We start from the raw sequence: 21,599 nt of genomic DNA, 5'->3' as shown, positions 1-21,599 counted from the left end.
GACAGTTACCATTTGTCATCAAAATAACGCTGATTCCAGTGCTTGATAGACCAGGTACTGTGCGGCCATGTGGTCCTGATTTATAAGTAATACTGGTGTACCAAAAAGCCACAGCTATCACTGCTTTATAGAGTGTTCGATAGTCATGTTTCTGAGACCAGATTCTAACCAAGAAGTGTCTACATCAAACGTTTTACGATGCAGGTTGCGTCTATGTGAACATATTGGTATAGTTAAAAGAAGACACACGCCTACAGGATGAATGACATTATGCGTTCATATGTCCCAGGTGCTGACACTGAAAGCAGGCAGCACTGTTCGAATTCGAGAGAAGGAAGAGGAGGTGAAGATTCTCAACGCCAGGGTGGGCTGGCGGGGCGACATGCACGCCGTGAGTACACACACATGTCACGTGGTGTGTCCATTCCGTTCTGCACGGTTTGCACACTGTGGGGGTACAGATGTAGAGTGCGTGTTTACAAACCTTGCTTGTTATAATAGTTTCAGTTTATAGCTGACATGATTGTCTTAAAGGAAACCTTTCATTTTGAAATTAATCTCGGGTCAGCAAACAAGGAGTTACTCTTCTAGGTGTACATGCCTTTGGCCTCAGATACAAGCTGGTTCTGATGAATATTAAGGTGCTCTGTGTGTTTGCAACGACTCAAAACCACACAGAAAACGGACTAGGTATTCATTGTCTTGGGGGAAAGACAGCTTTGTGTTGATACAACTAAATTTAAAAATAAGTCGAAGGTGTTGCATCATTAGGTATTTTAACTTTACAAGTAAGAAAAATCCCTTTCACTGTATCTCTTTCAGACCCTAGGCAAAGCAGGTCGCGTGCTAAACATAGACAGTGACGGTGACGTGTTGGTCAGCTTTGGACATCATCACTTCCTGTTCGCCCCTGCTTGCTGCGTCCCTGTACCCCACACCAAGCCGGACTCTCTCAGCATAGAGTCGGGTGGAAAGCTACCCCAGATACCTGTGGTGAAAACGTCGAATGGGGAAGCGAAGACTCCTGCACGCGACGAAGTCACAGAAACTGTCAAGGGTACGGTATATTTGGCAGACTCTTGCAGGTATTTAGAAATTGAACGGGAGTGATGTGGATTTGCAGGATCCAACTGTAAGTCTCTCTGTCTGCCAATCTATCCATACAGTCATCTATCAGCTCTGTCTGTGTGACCGTCTGTCTATATCAGATATGTATATGTAGTATATTGTACTGCATGCTATCTCTTCCTATCAGAATGGCTGGCTGCCTCTCTGTCTTTGTGTTTGTCTTGGTGTCTGTCTGTGTGTGTATATCTCTCTGTCTCTCTCCTTCTCTCTGTACAAGTGTAAACAAAAACAATAGCAAATAGTCTGGCAAGAAAACGCTTGAAAACGACAACTATACGGAACCAGTCTCCCGGCACCTGAAATAATATAATTATAGGAAGCATTGAATGAACAAGCGAGGTGAATTCATCATCAACATAATTAGATGCATTACATAATCAATCGGCTTTCACCTTCTATTGGAGATGAGAACGAAAGTCGCTTGTTCATTTCATGTTTCTCATTCTCTCGGGTGCCGTGAGACACGGTTCAGCATAAAAGAAAAAAAAAAAAAAAAAAAAAAAAAAAAAAAAAAAAAATAGCAAATAGTCTGAAATGTGTGATCTGATGTTTCCATTCAATATTTGTTTTCAAAGAGTCATGGGAAAATGTCAATCGAATGCAATCAAAACAAAATGTACCAAGGACTGAGAAGAGCAGAGAATTTAACAGCATACCGACAAACACAAGTCAATAGTTATTATTTTTACTGAGCGTCGACCAGATCTTTATAAATCTGTTTGGTATAATGCTTCTTCCAGCTGATTTCATCATTGTAGAGCGTTTGTATTGTTCTGCCAACAGAGGAGAAACAAGTCGCGTAAGGCGAAAATACAATATTTAGTCAAGTAGCTGTCGAACTCACAGAATGAAACTGAACGCAATGCAACGCAGCAAGACCGTATACTCGTGGTCCACCGCTCACGGCATAGGCAGTGAAATTGACAAGAAGAGCGGGGTAGTGGTTACGCTATGCTGCATAGCACGCTTTTCTGTACCTCTCTTCGTTTTAACTTTCTGAGCGTGTTTTTAATCCAAACATATCATATCTATATGTTTTTGGAATCAGGAACCGACAAGGAATAAGATGAAAGTGTTTTTAAAACGATTTCGAAAAAAAAATTTTGATAATAATTTTTATATATTTAATTTTCAGAGCTTGTTTTTAATCCGAATATAACATATTTATATGTTTTTGGAATCAGCAAATGATGGAGAATAAGATAAACGTAAATTTGGATCGTTTTATAAATTTTAAATTTTTTTTATAATTTTCAGATTTTTAATGACCAAAGTCATTAATTAATTTTTAAGCCACCAAGCTGAAATGCAATACCGAACCCCGGGCTTCGTCGAAGATTACTTGACCAAAATTTCAACCAATTTGGTTGAAAAATGAGGGCGTGACAGTGCCGCCTCAACTTTCACGAAAAGCCGGATATGACGTCATCAAAGACATTTATCAAAAAAATGAAAAAAACGTTCGGGGATTTCATACCCAGGAACTCTCATGTCAAATTTCATAAAGATCGGTCCAGTAGTTTAGTCTGAATCGCTCTACACACACACACACTCACACACACACACACACACACACACGCACAGACACACATACACCATACCCTCGTTTCGATTCCCCCTCGATGTTAAAATATTTAGTCAAAACTTGACTAAATATAAAAAGAATTGTACCGCAGCCTGAGAGAGGCGATGATTTCATTATTGTCGAACATGTGTATTGTCCTACCAGCAGGAAAGAACAGGGAACTGTACCACAGCCTGAGAGAGGCCATGAAGGCTGACAGCAGACCTAACATTACACACACAAGGGGCGGACTACTCTCATTACTGGGAGCCATCCAGAGCCATGATCACGTGACTGTGCGACAGAAGATCATGGCTGATAGATCACTGGTAAGTACTTTGGGCGGGGATGTAGCTCAGTCGGTAGCGCGCTGGATTTGTATCCAGTTGGCCGCTGTCAGCGTGAGTTCTTCCCCACGTTCGGCGAGAGATTTATTTCTCAGAGTCAACTTTGTGTGCAGACTCTCCTCGGTGTCCGAACACCCCCGTGTGTACACGCAAGCACAAGACCAAGTGCGCACGAAAAAGATCCTGTAATCCATGTCAGAGTTCGGTGGGCTATAGAAACACGAAAATACCCAGCATGCTTCCTCCGAAAGCGGCGTATGGCTGCCTAAATGGCGGGGTAAAAACGGTCAAACACTCAAAAGCCGTGGGAGTTTCAGCCCATGGACGAACAAACAAACTGGAAAGTAAAAATGTTTCTCTGTCTTAGTTTCTTTGTCTATGTGGATCTGTAGTTATCTCTTTTGTTGTTGTTGGTCTGTACGTCGTTGCCAAGTTTAATTGTCAAGACAGACGCAATTAATAGCCTGGAGGTAAAGAGGTCGGGCTTTTGAGAACAAGTACGCACGGAAAAGATCCTATCAAGCATGGCAGAGTTCGATGGGTTACATAAACACAAACATATCCAGCATGCATCCCCCCGATACCGAGTTTAACTGTCGAAATAGCCGGGGTGTGGGGTGGGGTGGGGTTTATGTAAATTAAAGTCCACTCGTTCAAAACAAAATGTGTAGTAAGAGTTGCAGCACTTCAACGCAGAAGAAGAAGGTTTGTTTGTTTGTTTGTTTGTTTGTTTGTTTGTTTGCTTAACGCCCAGCCGACCACGAAGGGCCATATCAGGGCGGTGCTGCTTTGACATATAACGTGCGCCACACACAAGACAGAAGTCGCAGCACAGGCTTCATGTCTCACCCAGTCACATTATTCTGACACCGGACCAACCAGTCCTAGCACTAACCCCATAATGCCAGACGCCAGGCGGAGCAGCCACTAGATTGCCAATTTTAAAGTCTTAGGTATGACCCGGCCGGGGTTCGAACCCACGACCTGCCGATCACGGGGCGGACGCCTTACCACTAGGCCAACCGTGCCGGAAGGAGAAGGGGAAGAGTGTCATCTTGGTGCTTTTATTGTACATATTTATCAAAGACCTATACTTCAGCTGACAGAATGTATTGTCCAGTAACAATTTATTGACAAAGTGTATTAATGTAGGACTTGCGCGAATAGACTATGTTCCTTGGTGCCAAACACCATTTCGCTAGTCAACCAACCAAACTACCTTGAAACAGAATGCAACAGTATGTAGCAGAAACCCACACTGCTACAGAAAATGCTTGCACATGTTGGTGACTTTTTAAAATTGCGTTTTCAATTAAACGTTCAGTATATTACGCTTTCTGCTTTTGTTCTTAAAGTTTTGAATTGGAACACTTACAGCACACCATTTTGGAATTGATGTTGGTAGTTTTATCAAATAGGCATCGCGTCTTCTTCTTCTGTGTTCCCAGCCATGCTATAATTATCTGTAGGGCGAAGTCCGCGAGGGCCTCCACTGGAATGGGTCATGTCTTGCGTCTAAGGGCGTTGAAGGAGGGGCAGGACTGCAGGAAATGGGAAGGGGTTTACAATACAATACAATACAATACAATACAATAACTTTATTAATCTCTAAAAGAGAAATTACATTGCTGAGCGTTTGTGTCCGTAATAATAACATACATAAAACATTCAAAATAAACATTTGTTCTTTGTCCTGAGAAAATATAGCACATTGGTTATCACATAAGAAAGTATATTAAAAATAAATTAACATGCATTCACCATCAACAATGCACAAAAGAAAGTCATTGTCATCATTTTCACGAGTTTTCATTCACAAGCACCTGGGAAATAAATCTCATGTTCCCCGGGGAATAAATCCCCAGTTACCATAGTTGCAGGAAGCCCTATTACATGGATAATCAAAAGCAAACCCAATAGAAACGCTCGAGGATTTTTCGGCTCTTTTCATTGGCGTTTCCCCAGACCTAAACAGACGACACTGCTTCGCCAAGTTCCAAATACGAACTGGCAAACTGGCAAATGTAACCAAAAAACAAAACTACCTCATCAAAGGTCATACATTTATGCTTTATCGCAAACAAATGAAACCTATCGATATGTTTTATCTTCTCACAAAGTCATGGAGTGCGTGTATCTCTGTTTGGAGAAACACGAACGTAAGTTTAAGTCAAACCAATTGACCCCTGACACACACATTTTGACCCGTGCACAAGACGTTGTATCGATAAACTACGCGCAAATAAAAAAATAATAATAAAAAAGCAAAGAACATAGCAACAAGAAATGAAGACATCTGACAAAGCCGAGCAAGCAGAATGACAAGTCTAATGAAAAACAGAGAGGCAATGAGAAACAAGATCGCGATTATCTTTCCTTCGCGGCACGACGCAAATCGTTTGTGTCCTTTGACCCAATTCGTGCAGTGCTGCACGATGCAAATCTTCTGTGACTTTGACTCAACGTAGCTTCAATATTCGATTACTAATATTTACCACTGAAAACCGAGGGGTGGAATACCGAGAGGGGCAGGGTGGTAGGGCGATGGTGAAATGTAATGAAGAGACACGTGTAGCAATAAGAGAAAACCGATTCTGCAATAACACAAACAAGAACAAAAAACCCAACACTGACCTATATGAATATTTAATCAATAATATGATCGTCTGCGTTGCAGGTGTGCAAGTGAAGGGTTGGGGGGGGAGGGTAACTTGATCATTAATTTGTGTGTGTCAGTGTTTGTGTTCATGGACTGATTGTGAGGGAGGGGGAGGGTGGGGTGGGGTGTGTTTCAGGTTTTGGTGTGGGTATGAAACGAGCAAAACAATACCCACACCACAAAATCTTGGAGGCAAAAAACACTCGCCGTCGCATCATTTTGTCCGCACAATATTATATGCACCAACAACCGGAAAGAAAGGTGACAATGGAAAAAGACTCATCTTTGCTTCCTGCGATTCCTTGCCCCCGACTCGAACGTCGCACGATAATCCACATAACAGATCTGTTGTGAGATGGTCAACGCTGACTGTGCAAGCAAATCACCTCGTTTGAAATACGACAATCCCATCGCTCGAATGCAACATGTGGGCACTATCGTCTCAAAGGCGCTTGCTGTTGCTTTCACACACCACTCTGTAGTCGGAAACTACAGAACTTCGCATCCTCAAACCTGACATACTTGTCTCAACATTATAAACTCAAATCACACACAGTAAGTTGCTTTCGCACGCCAGCTTTGAACAACGTGCTGGGGCCCCGAACAGGCATTATAATAACAGAACTCGCGTTTCAAACCATGGCTCCCTGTGTTGATTTTTCACTTAATGTTGAACCACCAAAATGATGACAAAAACGATGTTTGATGGTTTATTGCCAGACCAGCTTTTTTGTCGGTCCTCGGGGGGCATATCGACTTTTGTTTCATATTTATTGACCGCGGCCTTCGGCCTTGGTCAATAAATATGAAACAAAAGACGATATGCTCCCCCTCGGACCGACAAAAAAGCTGGTCTGTCAACAACCCATCAAACATCTTATATTGTCTAAGATTAAGAGAGTAGAATGCAAAACAAGATCAACAATACTGAAACAATACAGAACACTGACCCCGTGCATCAGAGCGACAACACCAGCATCTACCGCCCCACCTGAGAATTGAAGATGTGAATTGCAGATGGAATGAACGAATTTCTGTAGCGTGTGGATCTTGCGGTTGGTTGTCTGAATCTGTTTGTGGGCCCGTGTGACATGGGCGTTGGTCAGTGGCTAACGAATGCCTTTCTGTTCCAGTTGGAGGGGGAACACCACCCTGACCTGACACCGTTGATTTTTGCCTGTGTGCTGGGAAAAAAAAGTCGCCGTGTGGTGGACACTCTCCTGGAGCTGGGTGCCGATGTCAACCATGGTATGCCGCCATGCAAAACTCCCCTGTATTCATGTCTGCAAGGGTAAGAATGTCTCGTTGTTTTGCGTATCAGCCAGGACATTAAAAAGATTTAAAGTTACGGGAACATTTTGAAAAGGATAGTACAATAGGAAAAATGCTCTTAGATCGCTTCCAAAGTTATACCATAAGAATCTGTGTTGAAAAGTATGCTGCCAAGCAGGAGGACTGCCTTCACCTTGCAAAAGCAGGTGTTGTAAAAAGCTTAATCAAATGTCGTAAACTTGTTTTTAAAGTTATTTCCCTTGGTAGTGTACGTGATGAGGTTACTAGGTCGCAGCGTCATAGAAGCCGCTGGCAGTGGTGTGCTTCTCGACTGATTATTTTCTGTTTCCAACACTGGAGAGAAGCAGCACCTTGTAGCACATTCACTCACTTTTTTTAATTTTTTTTTTATATATAATGACTTTACTTTTGGAGCGTTTTCAAGCAGATCATGCCATGTGCGTCTAGATTAAGGTACATTGGATTCTCAAGATTCTCAGTTCAGATTCGTCAAATTCGCAAAATAACTTCCTTCAAACGGCCAGACCTATAGTATCTCTTCAAAGTAAGGTGACTTGAGGGGAGGGGGGGGGGGGTGATTGTGCGTGCGTTTTGCGTCTTCAACTGATTGATGTAATTTAAAGCGCACCTTTTGGTTTTTGTGTTATGCGTCTTTTAAGGGATGGTGTTGAGGTTTTGTTGTTGGACAGGAAGGTGCTTGTGTCTCTGTCAGTCTTTATGTGTTTCTAGGATATCGTGTGTGTTGAACAGATTGCACATGATCGAATGTCAAATCACTTCTAAAAAACACAGCTAGAAATGCTGGCTGCTTTGACATTTTCACACTTGATCGTTTTAACTTATGTTTGCTATGTGTACTCCCAGACAAAGCGAAGATCTGGTGGTGGTGTTGCTGGAAGCGGGGGCCGATGCCTTTGCAGTGGACGAGCAGTGTCACACATACATGCACTACGCTGCTGCGTTCGGCCTGGTACGGGCCATCCGGGCTTTTGCTGCTTATGGTGTCGACGTGAACGTGAAGGTTAGAACATGTAGGTCACAACTTTGGTGTAAGTGACGCTGATAAGTGAAGAACCTTTTTTGACCCATGTTGGTGACTATAGCTTGTGTACGTATAAAATACAGCCGTGTTCAGACCATTGAATTTCTTAAAGATTAGTTCAAGAGTTGATTAAAAGCTAAGTATACCATGTCAGAAACTGATTTCTCTGAACACATTCGTGACGGGCCACGTATACAGTCGATACACACGGATAGTGGCCTAAGGTACACAACTCGTGTTTGCTTCGAACATACAGTTATTGAGTTACTTCCCATACCTAGTACATCCATCAATGTCAAAGTCTGATCAGAGTTGAAAGTGGGTATGCGCAATTTTCGACGAATTTTGTTTATCGAAAGCAATCTTTGAAGAAGTTTCATGGCTTCAGACTCAGGCTGGCAGGACGATAACACACCCCTGACTCTCTTCCCACACTGTGTTAAGAAAATTTTCTTCCCGACGCTTCCGTCATCTGCTTCAGGGGAAATTCAAAGAGGTTGGTGAAGCTATTTATCTCTATAAATGAAGTATTACGAAGTGTTGCACATCAAGATAGGTCAGGTTAGTTCTGTTAGTGTCTATACTTAATGCCAATGGGTTTTTCGGGTTTGTATTTCGCGTATTTTACCCGTGAATCGGCCGAATGACGGACCCGTCGCTGCACAGCTGCAAAGTTTGTCGCTTCGAGCGCAAAATCGTGAGAAAAACGCGTCTTGTAAGTAATGCTAATACATTCTACCAAAACCTAAACATGTCTGCACCAATCCTGCCAAGTGTCGTAGTTGTAGTCCCCCGCAAACAGCTGTAATCGTAAGCAGAATGTGATCATTCCTGCAGATGTGTGTGTCGTGCACCCGATTTGACCGAATTTTAGCGTGTCGTACACCCGCTGTGACGTTTTTCACGTCGTGACGTCCACCCGATGCTCACGTTCTGTGTCGTCTCTCCGATCGTGCACTTACCTTTTGCACATGACTTTGTTTGTTTGTATTCTGATCGTCTTGGAGTGATTTTTCAGGGACAACATGGATCAGGTCATGGAAGTTGTGGAAGAAGAAGAAGCGGAGTTATCCGCTGAATTTATGGATAGTTACCTGGACATAGTCCAAACTCCAGAAAAGGAGGCAAAGGTGACACCCAAAGAAACATCGACACCCAAAGAGAAATCGACATGTAAGTTATATTTTATTATTATGTAAGCCTGTGCAGGATCATGTTTATGGGCCGCTCACACGTGGATTCTTGCACACGTCGATTCTTGTCAAAATTCAGGTTTAGCGACAACAATGATGTAGCTGTAAACCTATTAAACTGACAGCTGAAAGCAGCGATTGGCTGCACCTCATGTCAATAGGTTATAGCTACAATATTGTTATCGTTTTTTGACAATAAGGATTAACGTGTGAGCCATCCATTACCACCAGTTGACTGTAGCTGTTGTCCGTGTGCAGGTATTGGCAACGCTTGATTATGATAATATGAAAGCGTACTGATCATGTTATAGTTATAGTTTTACAATGCAACAACGGACTATTGTACCTGAATAATGTTTATATACATTCGATCTGGTTAGACTAACACAAGCTTTTTGTATCTTGTTGTATGTGGACAGCTGCTGACGATGGTGCTGGGCCTTCGACAGAGAAGCCAAAGTCGCCCAAGAAGAAGAAGACACCCATGAAGAAGAAGATGGAGGCCTCGGCTGACAAGTCAGTGCACCAGTGCCACGAGTGTGGTAAAACTTACAAGCATTACCGCACCTTGTGGGCTCATCAGCGCTTTGATCATGGTGAAGGAAAAACAAATCATGAATGCACCATATGTGACAAAAAGTTCACACAAAAAATTGATCTGACGTCACACCGCAACGTGAAGCATGACAAGATTAAGCCTTATTCATGTGATTCATGCGGCAGATCTTATGCAAGTCCTAAAAGCTTGTACCCCTCAAAGCATGTGTGCAAAGGGAAACCAAAAGAGGTGGCCTGCACCCAGTGTGGCAAGACCTTTGCACTAAAAAGGTTTCTGAGTGACCATGTCCGTTACCATCACACACGGGCAGGGTGTTCTTGTAAGGTGTGTTTTGCACACTTCAAGCACCGTGAACAGCTACGCCGCCATGTGGCGAAAGGCTGTCCAATGTCTGCATCTACTTGAGTATGCACCTTTAAATGACCTTGACCTTCAGGTGATATTAAAAGTCAAACAACTGAAGCTGGCAATGACACCATACATTCAGAACTATTTTACACATTTTTCCACCCAAAATACACCACTCACACAAGACATGGCTATCAATTCAACAGATAGGAAGCACATTGGTGTTTATTGGCACTTTCTACCAAGAGACATTGTCATTTAGTGGTAAAGTCACGTTTTGGACACATTTCAGAGGGGTCAAAATGACCTTGACCTTGAAGCAAGGTCAACCAAACTGGTATCAAAAGATAGGGCTCACTATGCCCTATATACCACTTGTAGCTCGGGTCGACATTTTCAAAAACTTGGGAGAAAATTGGGAAAATGTGAAAAATAACTGTTTTTAAAGGCCCGTGACCTTGACCTTGAAGCAAGGTCAAGTCACTATGTATGTTTTTTTAAGGTCTTGTCATCATACACCATCATGCCACATTTGGCGCTGATAGACTTCATAGCGGCTGAGAAAAAATCCAACGTTTAAGTTTTTGGGACAGACGGCCGGACGGAGGGACGGACGACTAGGCTGAGTACATAGACTCACTTTTGCTTCGCATGTGAGTCAAAAATCTCTTTGTTTATAATCAGTGTAACTTCTGTAAGATGTTTAAAGATCCATTTGGACAGGGGCATACCAGCTACCTGCATCGCACAGTGCAGTGTATCTACCCTAGACTGTCATGTCAACCCAACTGTGGGGCCTGGATGGAAGATAACTTTATTCCTGCCCCAACACCCCTTTGCAATGGTTGAAAGGTAAGCGAGACTAAGAGTACTTACCAAGGTGTCTTAACTTTATCCACATTGGTGGTAAGATCCGGCTATTGTCATCTCCATGACTGTGTCTGAAAATGACTCCATGCCAGTCAGAATACAAAAGAACAAAGCTATACATGTAATTCGTGTTTATGTATGGGGGATGACACAATGTAACAAGTGAGAAAGGTCATGTGCAAAAGGTAAGTGCACGATCGGAGAGACGACACAGAACGTGAGCATCGGGTGGACGTCACGACGTGAAAAACGTCACAGCGGGTGTACGACACGCTAAAATTCGGTCAAATCGGGTGCACGACACACAAATCTGCAGGAATGATCACATTCTTCTTACGATTACAGCTGTTTGCGGGGGACTACAACTACGACACTTGGCAGGATTGGTGCAGACATGTTTAGGTTTTGGTAGAATGTATTAGCATTACTTACAAGACGCGTTTTCCTCACGATTTTGCGCTCGAAGCGACAAACTTTGCAGCTGTGCAGCGACGGGTCCGTCATTCGGCCGATTCACGGGTAAAATACGCGAAATACAAACCCGAAAAACCCATTGGCATTAAGTATAGACACTAACAGAACTAACCTGACCTATCTTGATGTGCAACACTTCGTAATACTTCATTTATAGAGATAAATAGCTTCACCAACCTCTTTGAATTTCCCCTGAAGCAGATGACGGAAGCGTCGGGAAGAAAATTTTCTTAACACAGTGTGGGAAGAGAGTCAGGGCAGTGGATAAGGGAGAGGCAGAGCCAGTCACAATATAAGTTTCAGTTTTGCAGCGGACATTTGATAGTTGAAGACAAAGGCGACAGAGAATGAACGGTAACAGGAATTGGGAAACACACTCAGTTTAGTAAGTATAGTTAGTTAGTTGTTGCTTTTTGGGTCCAGCGGACCATATAGGCCAAATCAGGACCCCAGTTTATTAAGTATGCACTCTTTTGAGAAGAGTAGAGTGATTTTGGTTCCATTCCTCCTCATGCAGTTGAAATATCCGTTTCTCTAACAGATCTTCTAGCGCAGGGCCGGATCTGGGCGGGGGGGGGGGGGGGGGGGGTTCCTGGGTTACGGAACCCCCCCTGGCCATCCGATGTACCTCTCAGAGAAAAGAAAAAAAATATGTGGACTTTTTAAGCTCTTCCCCCAACTCCCTTAGTTTATTTGGTCTTCTAAAACTATTTCAAATTATGAAAATGTGTAATTTTGATTCCCAGTTGCAAGGAAAGACCAAAAAATGACCTCACAAATGCAAAATTTTCTCGGCTTCTGGGAGGCTTTGCCCCCCAGACCCCCCAGCGGGGCGTTGCCCCTGCACCCCAGGCGAGGCCTCGGCGGCCCCTGGAGCCCTGCCTTCAGTTGGAACCCCCCCCCCCCCCCCTCAAACGAACTTGGTCCGGCCCTGCAGCGCCCTAAGTTATTCTGTTGTACAATGAAAATGAATAACTACAGAAACGTCTTAGCCTATTTTTAAAAGATAGAAACCCGCCTTCAAATGAGTTATTGTTCCTACCTCGACTGATGCGGATTTCTTTCAATCTCAGGACGACTATGGAGACACAGCCCTTCACGTTGCAATTGAGAAGTTCAAGGTCGAATCGGTGGCGGCGCTCGTGCAGCTCGACAACATAGACCTGCACTTGACCAACAAGCGTGACTTCTCTGCCCTGCATCTCGCTTGCCTCAGAGGGAACCCCTAGTAAGAGTAAAGCACATCCTTAAATTGAGCCCAAAATCGTGAAGACTTCGCGAAGTGTTTTTACCGATTGTTTTGTTTAGCTACCTTGCGTATTTCGTGTGCCATGCTATTCCTACTGCTGCATGTGTCGATCGCAAGAGCGGTCAAAAACGGGCCTTTTTGCGTCCTTTTTTTTATGGGTATCATGACAAAGAACGCTGCACTTTAGTAATGAGTTGTTGGATTGCTTTGAAACTTTCAGAATATTTTACCAACATACTGGAAATACTCCTTGCGGAAGTTTGGATAGTTACATTTATTCATGCAGATGTGACGCAATGTTTCGGAACATTTTGTTAAACTCGTCATACGATTGTTCACTTGTGTCCAAAAAATGCATGACTTTGCATGTCTACAGACAAATGATTGATACACATACTATCGAAGTTTCATTTGCATGTTCTGGGTGGCCGAGTGGTAACGCACTTGCGCTCGGAAGCGAGAGGTTGCGAGTTCGACCCTGGGTCAGGGCGTTAGCAATTTTCTCCCCCCTTTCCTAACCTAGGTGGTGGGTTCAAGTGCTAGTCTTTCGGATAAGACGATAAACCGAGGTCCCTTCGTGTACACTACATTGGGGTATGCACGTTAAAGATCCCACGATTGACAAAAAGGTCTTTCCTGGCAAAATTGTATAGGCGTAGATAAAAATGTCCACCAAAATACCCGTGTGACCTGGAATAATAGGCCGTGAAAGGTGGATGCAGCGCCTAAAGGCAGTGTGAATGCGTGATTTATTGTGTAAAAAATTCCATCTCACACGGCATTATTAGGTAACATGCGCCTTGAGTCGCTTTGTGTGGTGAGATACGTGCGCGATATAAATCCTCGTAAATAAAAACAATAAAAAAAATAAATGTAACCACTGGCGTTAATTTGCTAGTCATGCAAACACATGAGAAAAAATGGAACGTTCACGCTGTTATCGCTGCTTGCATCCTAAAACATGCTACGGTCACGCTTGGCTGGGCATAGCTGTGGCACCAGAATCATCGCTTAAATATCAAGCGTGTTTACAGGCCAAGCAAATTTGCGTCAGTGCTTATACACACATATAACTGTTGCAGTGTGTGTATCAATCATTTGTCCAAAGACATGCAAAGTCATGAATTTTTTAGACACAAATAAAAGATCCTATGACGAGTTTAAAAACTTCTTCCGAAACATTGCATAACAATTTAACAAATAATTGTAACGATCCAAACGATTGTAACGGGTCATTTTTAGGGGTATCATGACAAAAACGCTGCACTTTAGCAATGACTTGTTGGATTGCTTTGAAATTTTCTGAATATTTTGTAACCGAGTGCCGAAACACTACGATCACCTCGGGAGGCGAAGTGCAATCAAACAGGATTGAAAATGTTAGGGCTAATTTCTTAGCCCTATAAAAACTGTTATGCAAACCCGAAGGTTTCCATGAACATACAGACAATCGGAAACCACCAGACCCCATCACAAACAGAATTCCACAATACACCGGTGTTGACTTTTAAAGGCCAACAACTCGGGTGCAAAGTCTGCTGTGAAAGGAGCGGTAGCCTCCCCTGTCACAATCTTTCTTTCTTTATTTGGTGTTTAACGTCGTTTTCAACCACGAAGGTTATATCGCGACGAGGGAAAGGGGGGAGATGGGATAGGGGAAAGGGGGGAGATGGGATAGAGCCACTTGTTAAGTGTTTCTTGTTCACAAAAGCACTAATCAAAAAATTGCTCCAGGGGCTTGCAACGTAGTACAATATATGACCTTACTGGAAGAATGCAAGTTTCCAGTACAAAGGACTAAACATTTCTTACATACTGCTTGACTAAAATCTTTACAAACATTGACTATATTCTATACAAGAACCACTTAACAAGGGTAATAAGTGAAGAATTTTATGGGTGAGAAAAGGAAAGTAAAAGGACTTTGGGGAGGCAGAAATAGAGAAGAAACAAGAAAAAGATCCTAATTAGGTTCACGGCATCGAGAGTGATGCGACCTTCTCTCAGAAGTTAGTAGAGAAGGCTCCCCCATCCACCACCCGGGGGACGCGCCTCTACGCCAATTAGGGGGCGCGAGGCCTGTCACAATGCTATCATCATCTTCATTATTATCATCATCATAAGTATTTCCATTATCAGCATTATCGTCAACGTTGGTATTGTGAGTGTTACTGTAGGCAACTTCAAAATCGTTGTTATTATGTTTGTTATATGTTTGTTTGTTTGTTTGTTTGTTTATTGTTTGGTTGGTTGGTTGGTTTGCTTCATTGGTTTTATGTTTGTCATTTATTAGCACTTTGTGTTATTTAGATGTGAGGACAGGTTGAAAGAAAAGCATAGGCTTAAACCTCTTTCCTTGTTAATTAAAGTTCACTCATCAACATCATCTGTCTCTGTCTCTCTCATTCTCTCGCTCTCTAAACACAAAAATACTCATAAACACAATACATGTGATGCGCAGAATTTGACTGGGAAATTGAGTTTACTTACAGCGCACTGCAGTGTATTTTGGAGCGTGACACGAGTGAAGTGAACGACTTGCACCACGGACAAAACACTGCCCTACACACTGCTGCAACGAATGATCATGATGAGTGTATCAGGCTTCTTGTTCTTCTTGTGAGTATGTACGCAATGGATAACTGGCAAGTAGTATCTACGAAGGCTTTCTTTTCGAAGTCAATGGTTGTGTAGTTTTGGCCGATTTTTGGCGTCTCGGATCGTAAAGGAGAACGCTTCTAATCAGCTAAAGCAACCCGGCCAAATAATGCGTCAGGGCATGTTACTAGCTTTTCACACAGTATACATAGTAGGGGATTCCAGGTTGATTTTTCAAAAAAGTGATTTGAATACAGATTGGGTTAACTTTCTTTCTCATTTATTTCTCAATGATTAGATGGCTTAGACATAGATAACCCATGTCTGAATAAATAAGAATAGACAGCCCATGTGACATTTTTGGCTTAACAGGGCGGTGCTGATGTGAACGTGAGGGACATGGCGGGAGCAAATTACACACCTCTCCACCTTGCCTGCATTGAAGCCAAGTTCAAAGCCGCCGAGGCTCTCATGGAAATGGGTAGGTCATTGCAACACAATCGTGATCAGGCGAAATTAACAAAACTTCGCTTGCAGAAGAGATGCCACATGTTTTCTTAATCTGCTCATAGGTAATACGATAATTGGTATGTACCACGCTCAATGTTAACGGCTGATATAGTCCTATTTAATTAGTTTAATTACTTCCAGGGCTTTTCCCATCGTTGTGGGGATGTATAAATTAAGCTTCCTGCAAAGGTTTAGGTTTGAAGTCCTTACCAATTACGAGAAATAATTAATTCTTTATTGCATGGTTTAGCAACAGTTCTCCAGGACTTGGGCTATTTTAGACCGTTGACGTCACTTCGTGACGTTCCGTAAACCAAAGATGGCGTTTGAGACTGTTCTGTTTACATTCGACACTATCAACACCACTTTGCAATACTGAAATAATTTTGTCTGTGTTCGAAAGCTACAGCCAATCGTTATTATATCCCCTTAGGTACAGTTTTATAACATTATTGGCACATGTAAACAATATGAATTAATTAATGAACGCTACGAATATAGCAGCCTTTAATAAGAAGCGACCATTTCATTTGTTCGTTGTCCGGGGGTCCTGCAGCTAATTTAAAAAATATCAAAGTTCAACTTTTATAACCTCTGTTATGGTCGTCCGTAAGCTAACTTCGGCACATCCATTTATGTCAATTTCGTTTTACTCCTAGTTCTGACATCAATACATACTACCAAAAACGTCATCTACTTTACCGCCCGGGCGTACATTTTAAGAACATACATTTATTTGAAAAATAAGCAAGCACTTTCTAATCACATGCACTATCATTTTAAATGACACGACCATCAGTGCTGTTGCTGCAGTCATGTTCGTGAATGAGGAAGTCCTTGTGAGTTTTCACCATGATAAAAAGTAAATGTCCGGGGGAAAAGGCGCAAAAGCAGTAACTTCTTTTGGGAATATCTTTTTATCCAATTTTGATGGACTCTTAACACGCGAACACTACTAAAACAGCCTTCACATTTTTGGTTAGTTTAGATAAAGGGCGTTGTTTATTGCTGCGGTGAGTCTGAGTCTAGCGAAGAAGCAACTAAGAGAAAAACAATAGTCTTGGGGGTTTATTAACCGTCATCTACGTTACCGGCGTTGTTTCCAGCAAAAGAGAAAGAATAAATGTTCCAATTGAGTGACATCGTTTTTGCCCACCGAAGCACACTACAAAGCAAATATCGGCAAGGCCGTAAGGGGGTCCGGGCTCTCCGTTACGGCCATCTCCGTTACTGTCATGTAGCTTGAATACACACATAATTATATAGAGGGCCCCAAAGGGTTTAAAATCGTGATCGTGATTGGCGTTTTTTGACCTTTCTGTGACCGTGATTGCCGAAATGTCCATTTCTGTGATCGTGATGGAACTTTGCCCGTGATCCGTTATGACAAAAAAATCAAGTCTCGTGATCGTGATCGTCATTTATTTTCATCATTGACTGCGGTGATCATTGACAAAAATCAAGGTAACTGTGATCGTGAAAGCTAAAATTTCCCTTCCCGTGATCGTGATGATACCCCCCCTTTGGGGCCTTCTAGTACGGCTACATGGCATTTTAAAAATCACGACGGGAAACCATTATCCCGTATTGGTAAACGAAAGAGCAACAGAAAAACACAAATATTGAACAAAGTACATGGCTATAGCCCCATTTTTTTTAAAGGAACTTTTCAAAATGTATTGATCGCTTCATATTGCTATTGTCATTGGGTGACAAGCTCTATCGCATGGAATAGATTCTGTGGGGGTAAGGACGTGGGGAAAGCGATGGTATTAAATACTTGTTCTTCTTCTTCGTTCATGGGCTGAAAGTACCCCGTTCACATATATATAATATGAATACAATAGTCAGGGCGATGATGATGATGAACACAACAACGATCACAGTTATAATGAATATAAAAACAATGATCTTTGCAGGCGCAGACTTGAACGTGCAGGAATCAAAGGGAGACACGCCACTGCATTTCACAATGGGGGGCAAGCAAGAGCGAGACATTGCCGTCAGTTGTTTTTTACTGTACTATTGATTGTATGTTATGGGTTGATTTTTTTTTTATCTTATAAAATTATGTGTGTATGTATCTGTGAGGAATATATGTATATTTCTATGCATGCGAATTATGAAGTGTAAAACTATATATTTATTTGCTTTTTTAAAATCTCTACTTTGGTGATCACTTTTTGAAGGACTTTTGATTTAATTAATTATAGAGCATTGGGGTACAGAATTTAAACAGAACAGGAATGAGAACAGGACAGGTAGCTAGCTCTGTGGATAGTGTATCTGATTTAGTTTGCGACTTCAGTCCCTGAGATCACCGAGATTTATTTCCCTGCGTTAACTGTCTTAGCAAAATCGGGCAGTACATTATCAAACTACATCAGATCATATGTTGCTTTCAGTTGGCGCATGCAAAAGTAAGTTGAAAATACAAGTTTAATAACATCAAAAGTGTATTTTTTTGACAAATACAGACCCACAGAAAAATCCGGAACAAAATAAACAGCTAACAAAAAAGATGAAGATCTTTTTTTTAAATCTGTTTTACGTGACATTATCTGTCACATAGAAAGATACTTTAATTTAGAAAATAAAAACATATTATTAACAGAAGATATTCGTAGCTTATTCATACCTCATAGTATTAGAGATAATCTTGTCTCGTTTATACTTTATCTAGTCTTAGCGTAGCCTACCCTAGCGTATTTTATCTTCTAAAATAAAGGAACAAATAAAAACCTTAGGCAGTATGAGATAATGGAAGTAAATGTTAATGTATAGGTAATGTTGCCTGTATTATATTGTTGTTAAATTATATTTCTATTCGCTGTATTTATAGTTAGCATGAACCAATCCGTCATTTTTGTCTAATCTTTGTTTGTAAATGTTTTTCATTATTTGCAGAGTGAGGCAGGCAGACAAGAGTGCCAACTGCGTGTGGCCATCGCGTGTATGCTAATTAGCAATGGCGCCTACGTGGATATTGAAAACAGAAAGGGACGTAACCCTCTCAGCTATGGTGTAACTCCTGTGCAAGAGGAAGTCAGGCGTTTCGTGGAACAGAAGTAAGTTTGACCAGAACACTGAATGACTTTGTCTAAACGGTACCAAGGAATTCACATTCTCTATGTTTTTATGCTTTCACGCAATCCAGTCTTACATTGCCGATGGTTAAAATACTCTTTTTTTTTTTTTATCTTATACACTTCCGTTTCCCTCGATACCTTTTACTGGTAAGTAAGTGTCATTCACAAAGTTCATGTAGACATTTCTCGAACACTGATTAAGAGGCCTGCAGTGGTATATTTTGCAAGAGCGCCGTGCGTCATTAATTACATTACTATTATCTGTACAGCCAAGCATATTTATTTTTTCAGTGAAGCATTGGTCAAACTGAAAGGACCGGGTGGTGGTGTGATAGGTGCTGTCGACAACCTCCAATCCCTGGCCGTATCCCTACCATTCTCCGCCTCACTGCTGGCAGGAAAGGGGGAGGGCAAACTGAAGGAGGCCCTCAAGGGGGTGGGGCTTCCCTGTGGACTGTGCGGTGCCTCCAAGTCTGACGTCACGCTGCTGCCATGTCAACACAAGTGTGTGTGCAGCACGTGCAGTGACAAGGTCACCCTGTGTCCTCTGTGTGATGAAGAAGTCAAAGAAAAAGTGGCCACATAACCTTGTCAGTAAATTGTCAACTTGTAAAACTGCCCTTTTCCCTTTTGAAAAGAATTCCAGTCTTTTTATTCGCACTGAGAATTGGCGTTTCACGCATCAATTAACTGCTCACATTATGATAGATTCGTTTTTACTACATTTTGTGTAAAGTATAGACTGTCATTACATTTAGTTTTTGACATGATGTATTTTTAACCCATGATCATGAATCTGAGCTGTGCAATAAAAAAAAAGGTCGTGCATGATGCATGTGCAGATGTAAGTGGGCAAATAACAGAAAAGAATAGTACGATGTCAATGATGATGTTTACAATTTCGATTTATAACATTTTGGTCTTGTTGTATTCTGATATTTAAGTCTTGTCATATGCGGGACGAGAAAATGACACATAACCGTAAAACAATCATAGTGTTTTAATCACTGGGTTCAGTGACAACACACGCTTTGTAATGTAATCAATAGAAGAGAAAAATAATTGTCTTCGCTGAATTGTTGACATGTGACTTTAACAATATCCACAATTAAGCTATCTATACTTCTATGTGATTTAGTACATGACAGTAGCCCCATTTGGTGAGCATTACCCTGTCTTTCTCCATAAGATTTTCCTCTCCTTTTTGTGTAGAGAGGAATAAACTATCGATACAGAGACTTGCAAGAAGATGCGATAGAAGAAGAAAGACGAGTTCTATTCACGACTTTCCGACCTTGACATTGTAGTGGGGGTCAAGTGGGCGTCGGCATCATTGTCCAATCAGAAATTTTGATGCGCTTCCGCTTCCTGTCCCGCCCAGTCTGCGCAAAAGAAATGGCGCAAAACTGTTTGCGCGAAAAAGGTGATGAAAAAAAGAACACAACCTGGTTTGATAACCAAATGATTGCGACCTTGCATTCTAGCATCATTTAATGTGGAACAACGACACATCTGATAAACAAATAGCCAGTTTGTTACCAACATGAGAAACTAGGGTTTAGAATCGAAGCGGTAAAACCGGACGCTGTTTGTACACGTAAATCCGGAGAAGCTATCGAAGTAGGTGACATGTCGTTTCACTCCAAGTGTGCCAGCACCGGCCCTCTACCCGCCAAACCCCCACTAGGCAGGGAAAGTGATTCGACCTTGCATGACTGCAGGGCAAGTTCGATTTTGCTAGCTAAAATTGCTGCCTTGTCTAGATCTGGAACTTTTTCAATTGGATTTTTTTCTCTATTATACTGGAATAAGTGGGTGCTTTTCTAGATCTAAGCATCGACCGAATTAGATAAAGATGTTCCTTGCATTGCATTCTCCTAAATCTGTTATTCTAACCAGTTTGTTTATTACTTTAAGAATATAATTGTTCGTTTTTTTGACTCACATGCGAAGCAAAAGTGAGTCTATGTACTCACCCGAGTCGTCCGTCCGGACGTCCGGACGTCCGGACGTCCGTCCGTCCGTCCGTCCGTCCGGACGTCCGTCCGTCCGTCCGTCCGTCCGGAAAACTTTAACGTTGGATATTTCTTGGACACTATTCAGTCTATCAGTACCAAATTTGGCAAGATGGTGTATGATGACAAGGCCCCAAAAAGCATACATAGCATCTTGACCTTGCTTCAAGGTCAAGGTCGCAGGGGCCATAAATGTTGCCTAAAAAACAGCTATTTTTCACATTTTTCCCATTTTCTCTGAAGTTTTTGAGATTCAATACCTCACCTATATATGATATATAGGGCAAAGTAAGCCCCATCTTTTGATACCAGTTTGGTTTACCTTGCTTCAAGGTCAAGGTCACAGGAGCTCTTCAAAGTTGGATTGTATACATATTTTGAAGTGACCTTGACCCTGAACTATGGAAGATAACTGTTTCAAACTTAAAAATTATGTGGGGCACATGTTATGCTTTCATCATGAGACACATTTGGTCACATATGATCAAGGTCAAGGTCACTTTGACCCTTATGAAATGTGACCAAAATAAGGTAGTGAACCACTAAAAGTGACCATATCTCATGGTAGAAAGAGCCAATAAGCACCATTGTACTTCCTATGTCTTGAATTAACAACTTTGTGTTGCATCACATGTATTTTGGTAGGAAAAATGTGTAAAGC

The 21,599-nt window shown here is 41.9% G+C and overlaps 2 protein-coding genes across 5 annotated transcripts in view; both read left to right on the top strand.

Moving 5' to 3' along the window:
- LOC138978056 (E3 ubiquitin-protein ligase MIB2-like) overlaps window positions 1-21,198 on the top strand; it is a 29,310-nt gene extending 8,112 nt beyond the window's left edge. For 2 of the 4 annotated variants that reach the window (XM_070350680.1, XM_070350683.1), the window contains 11 exons: window positions 290-391; window positions 823-1,057; window positions 2,858-3,021; window positions 6,832-6,989; window positions 7,856-8,012; window positions 12,551-12,705; window positions 15,219-15,345; window positions 15,697-15,805; window positions 17,754-17,836; window positions 18,742-18,902; window positions 19,215-19,990. In XM_070350680.1, the coding sequence (XP_070206781.1) occupies window positions 290-391; window positions 823-1,057; window positions 2,858-3,021; window positions 6,832-6,989; window positions 7,856-8,012; window positions 12,551-12,705; window positions 15,219-15,345; window positions 15,697-15,805; window positions 17,754-17,836; window positions 18,742-18,902; window positions 19,215-19,509 (1,746 nt within the window). In that variant the 3' untranslated portion in view covers window positions 19,510-19,990. Of the gene's footprint in view, window positions 1-289; window positions 392-822; window positions 1,058-2,857; window positions 3,022-6,831; window positions 6,990-7,855; window positions 8,013-12,550; window positions 12,706-15,218; window positions 15,346-15,696; window positions 15,806-17,753; window positions 17,837-18,741; window positions 18,903-19,214; window positions 19,991-20,135 lie in introns of those variants that run through there. The other 2 variants (XM_070350681.1, XM_070350682.1) reach the window with 2 other exon arrangements.
- On the top strand, window positions 8,995-10,303 carry LOC138978046 (gastrula zinc finger protein XlCGF8.2DB-like). Its single transcript, XM_070350671.1, has 2 exons — window positions 8,995-9,206; window positions 9,646-10,303. Exons 1-2 carry the CDS (start codon window positions 9,059-9,061, stop codon window positions 10,188-10,190), a joined length of 693 nt encoding a protein of 230 aa, XP_070206772.1. The 5' UTR covers window positions 8,995-9,058; the 3' UTR covers window positions 10,191-10,303.
- Window positions 21,199-21,599: the final 401 nt, after the last annotated feature.

Source organism: Littorina saxatilis, linkage group LG10 (genome assembly GCF_037325665.1).
Source record: "Littorina saxatilis isolate snail1 linkage group LG10, US_GU_Lsax_2.0, whole genome shotgun sequence".
Classification (NCBI taxonomy): domain Eukaryota; kingdom Metazoa; phylum Mollusca; class Gastropoda; order Littorinimorpha; family Littorinidae; genus Littorina; species Littorina saxatilis.
The sequence above is the reverse complement of the archived record's forward strand: the minus strand, read 5'-3'. Positions and strand labels throughout refer to the sequence as shown.

Excerpts from the sequence above, each read along its gene's own strand:
- LOC138978046 (XM_070350671.1), top strand. The coding sequence starts at position 9,059 with ATGGATCAGGTCATGGAAGTTGTGGAAGAAGAAGAAGCGGAGTTATCC. Across the intron at positions 9,207-9,645 it reads ACCCAAAGAGAAATCGACAT|CTGCTGACGATGGTGCTGGG; the intron begins GTAAGTTATATT and ends GTATGTGGACAG.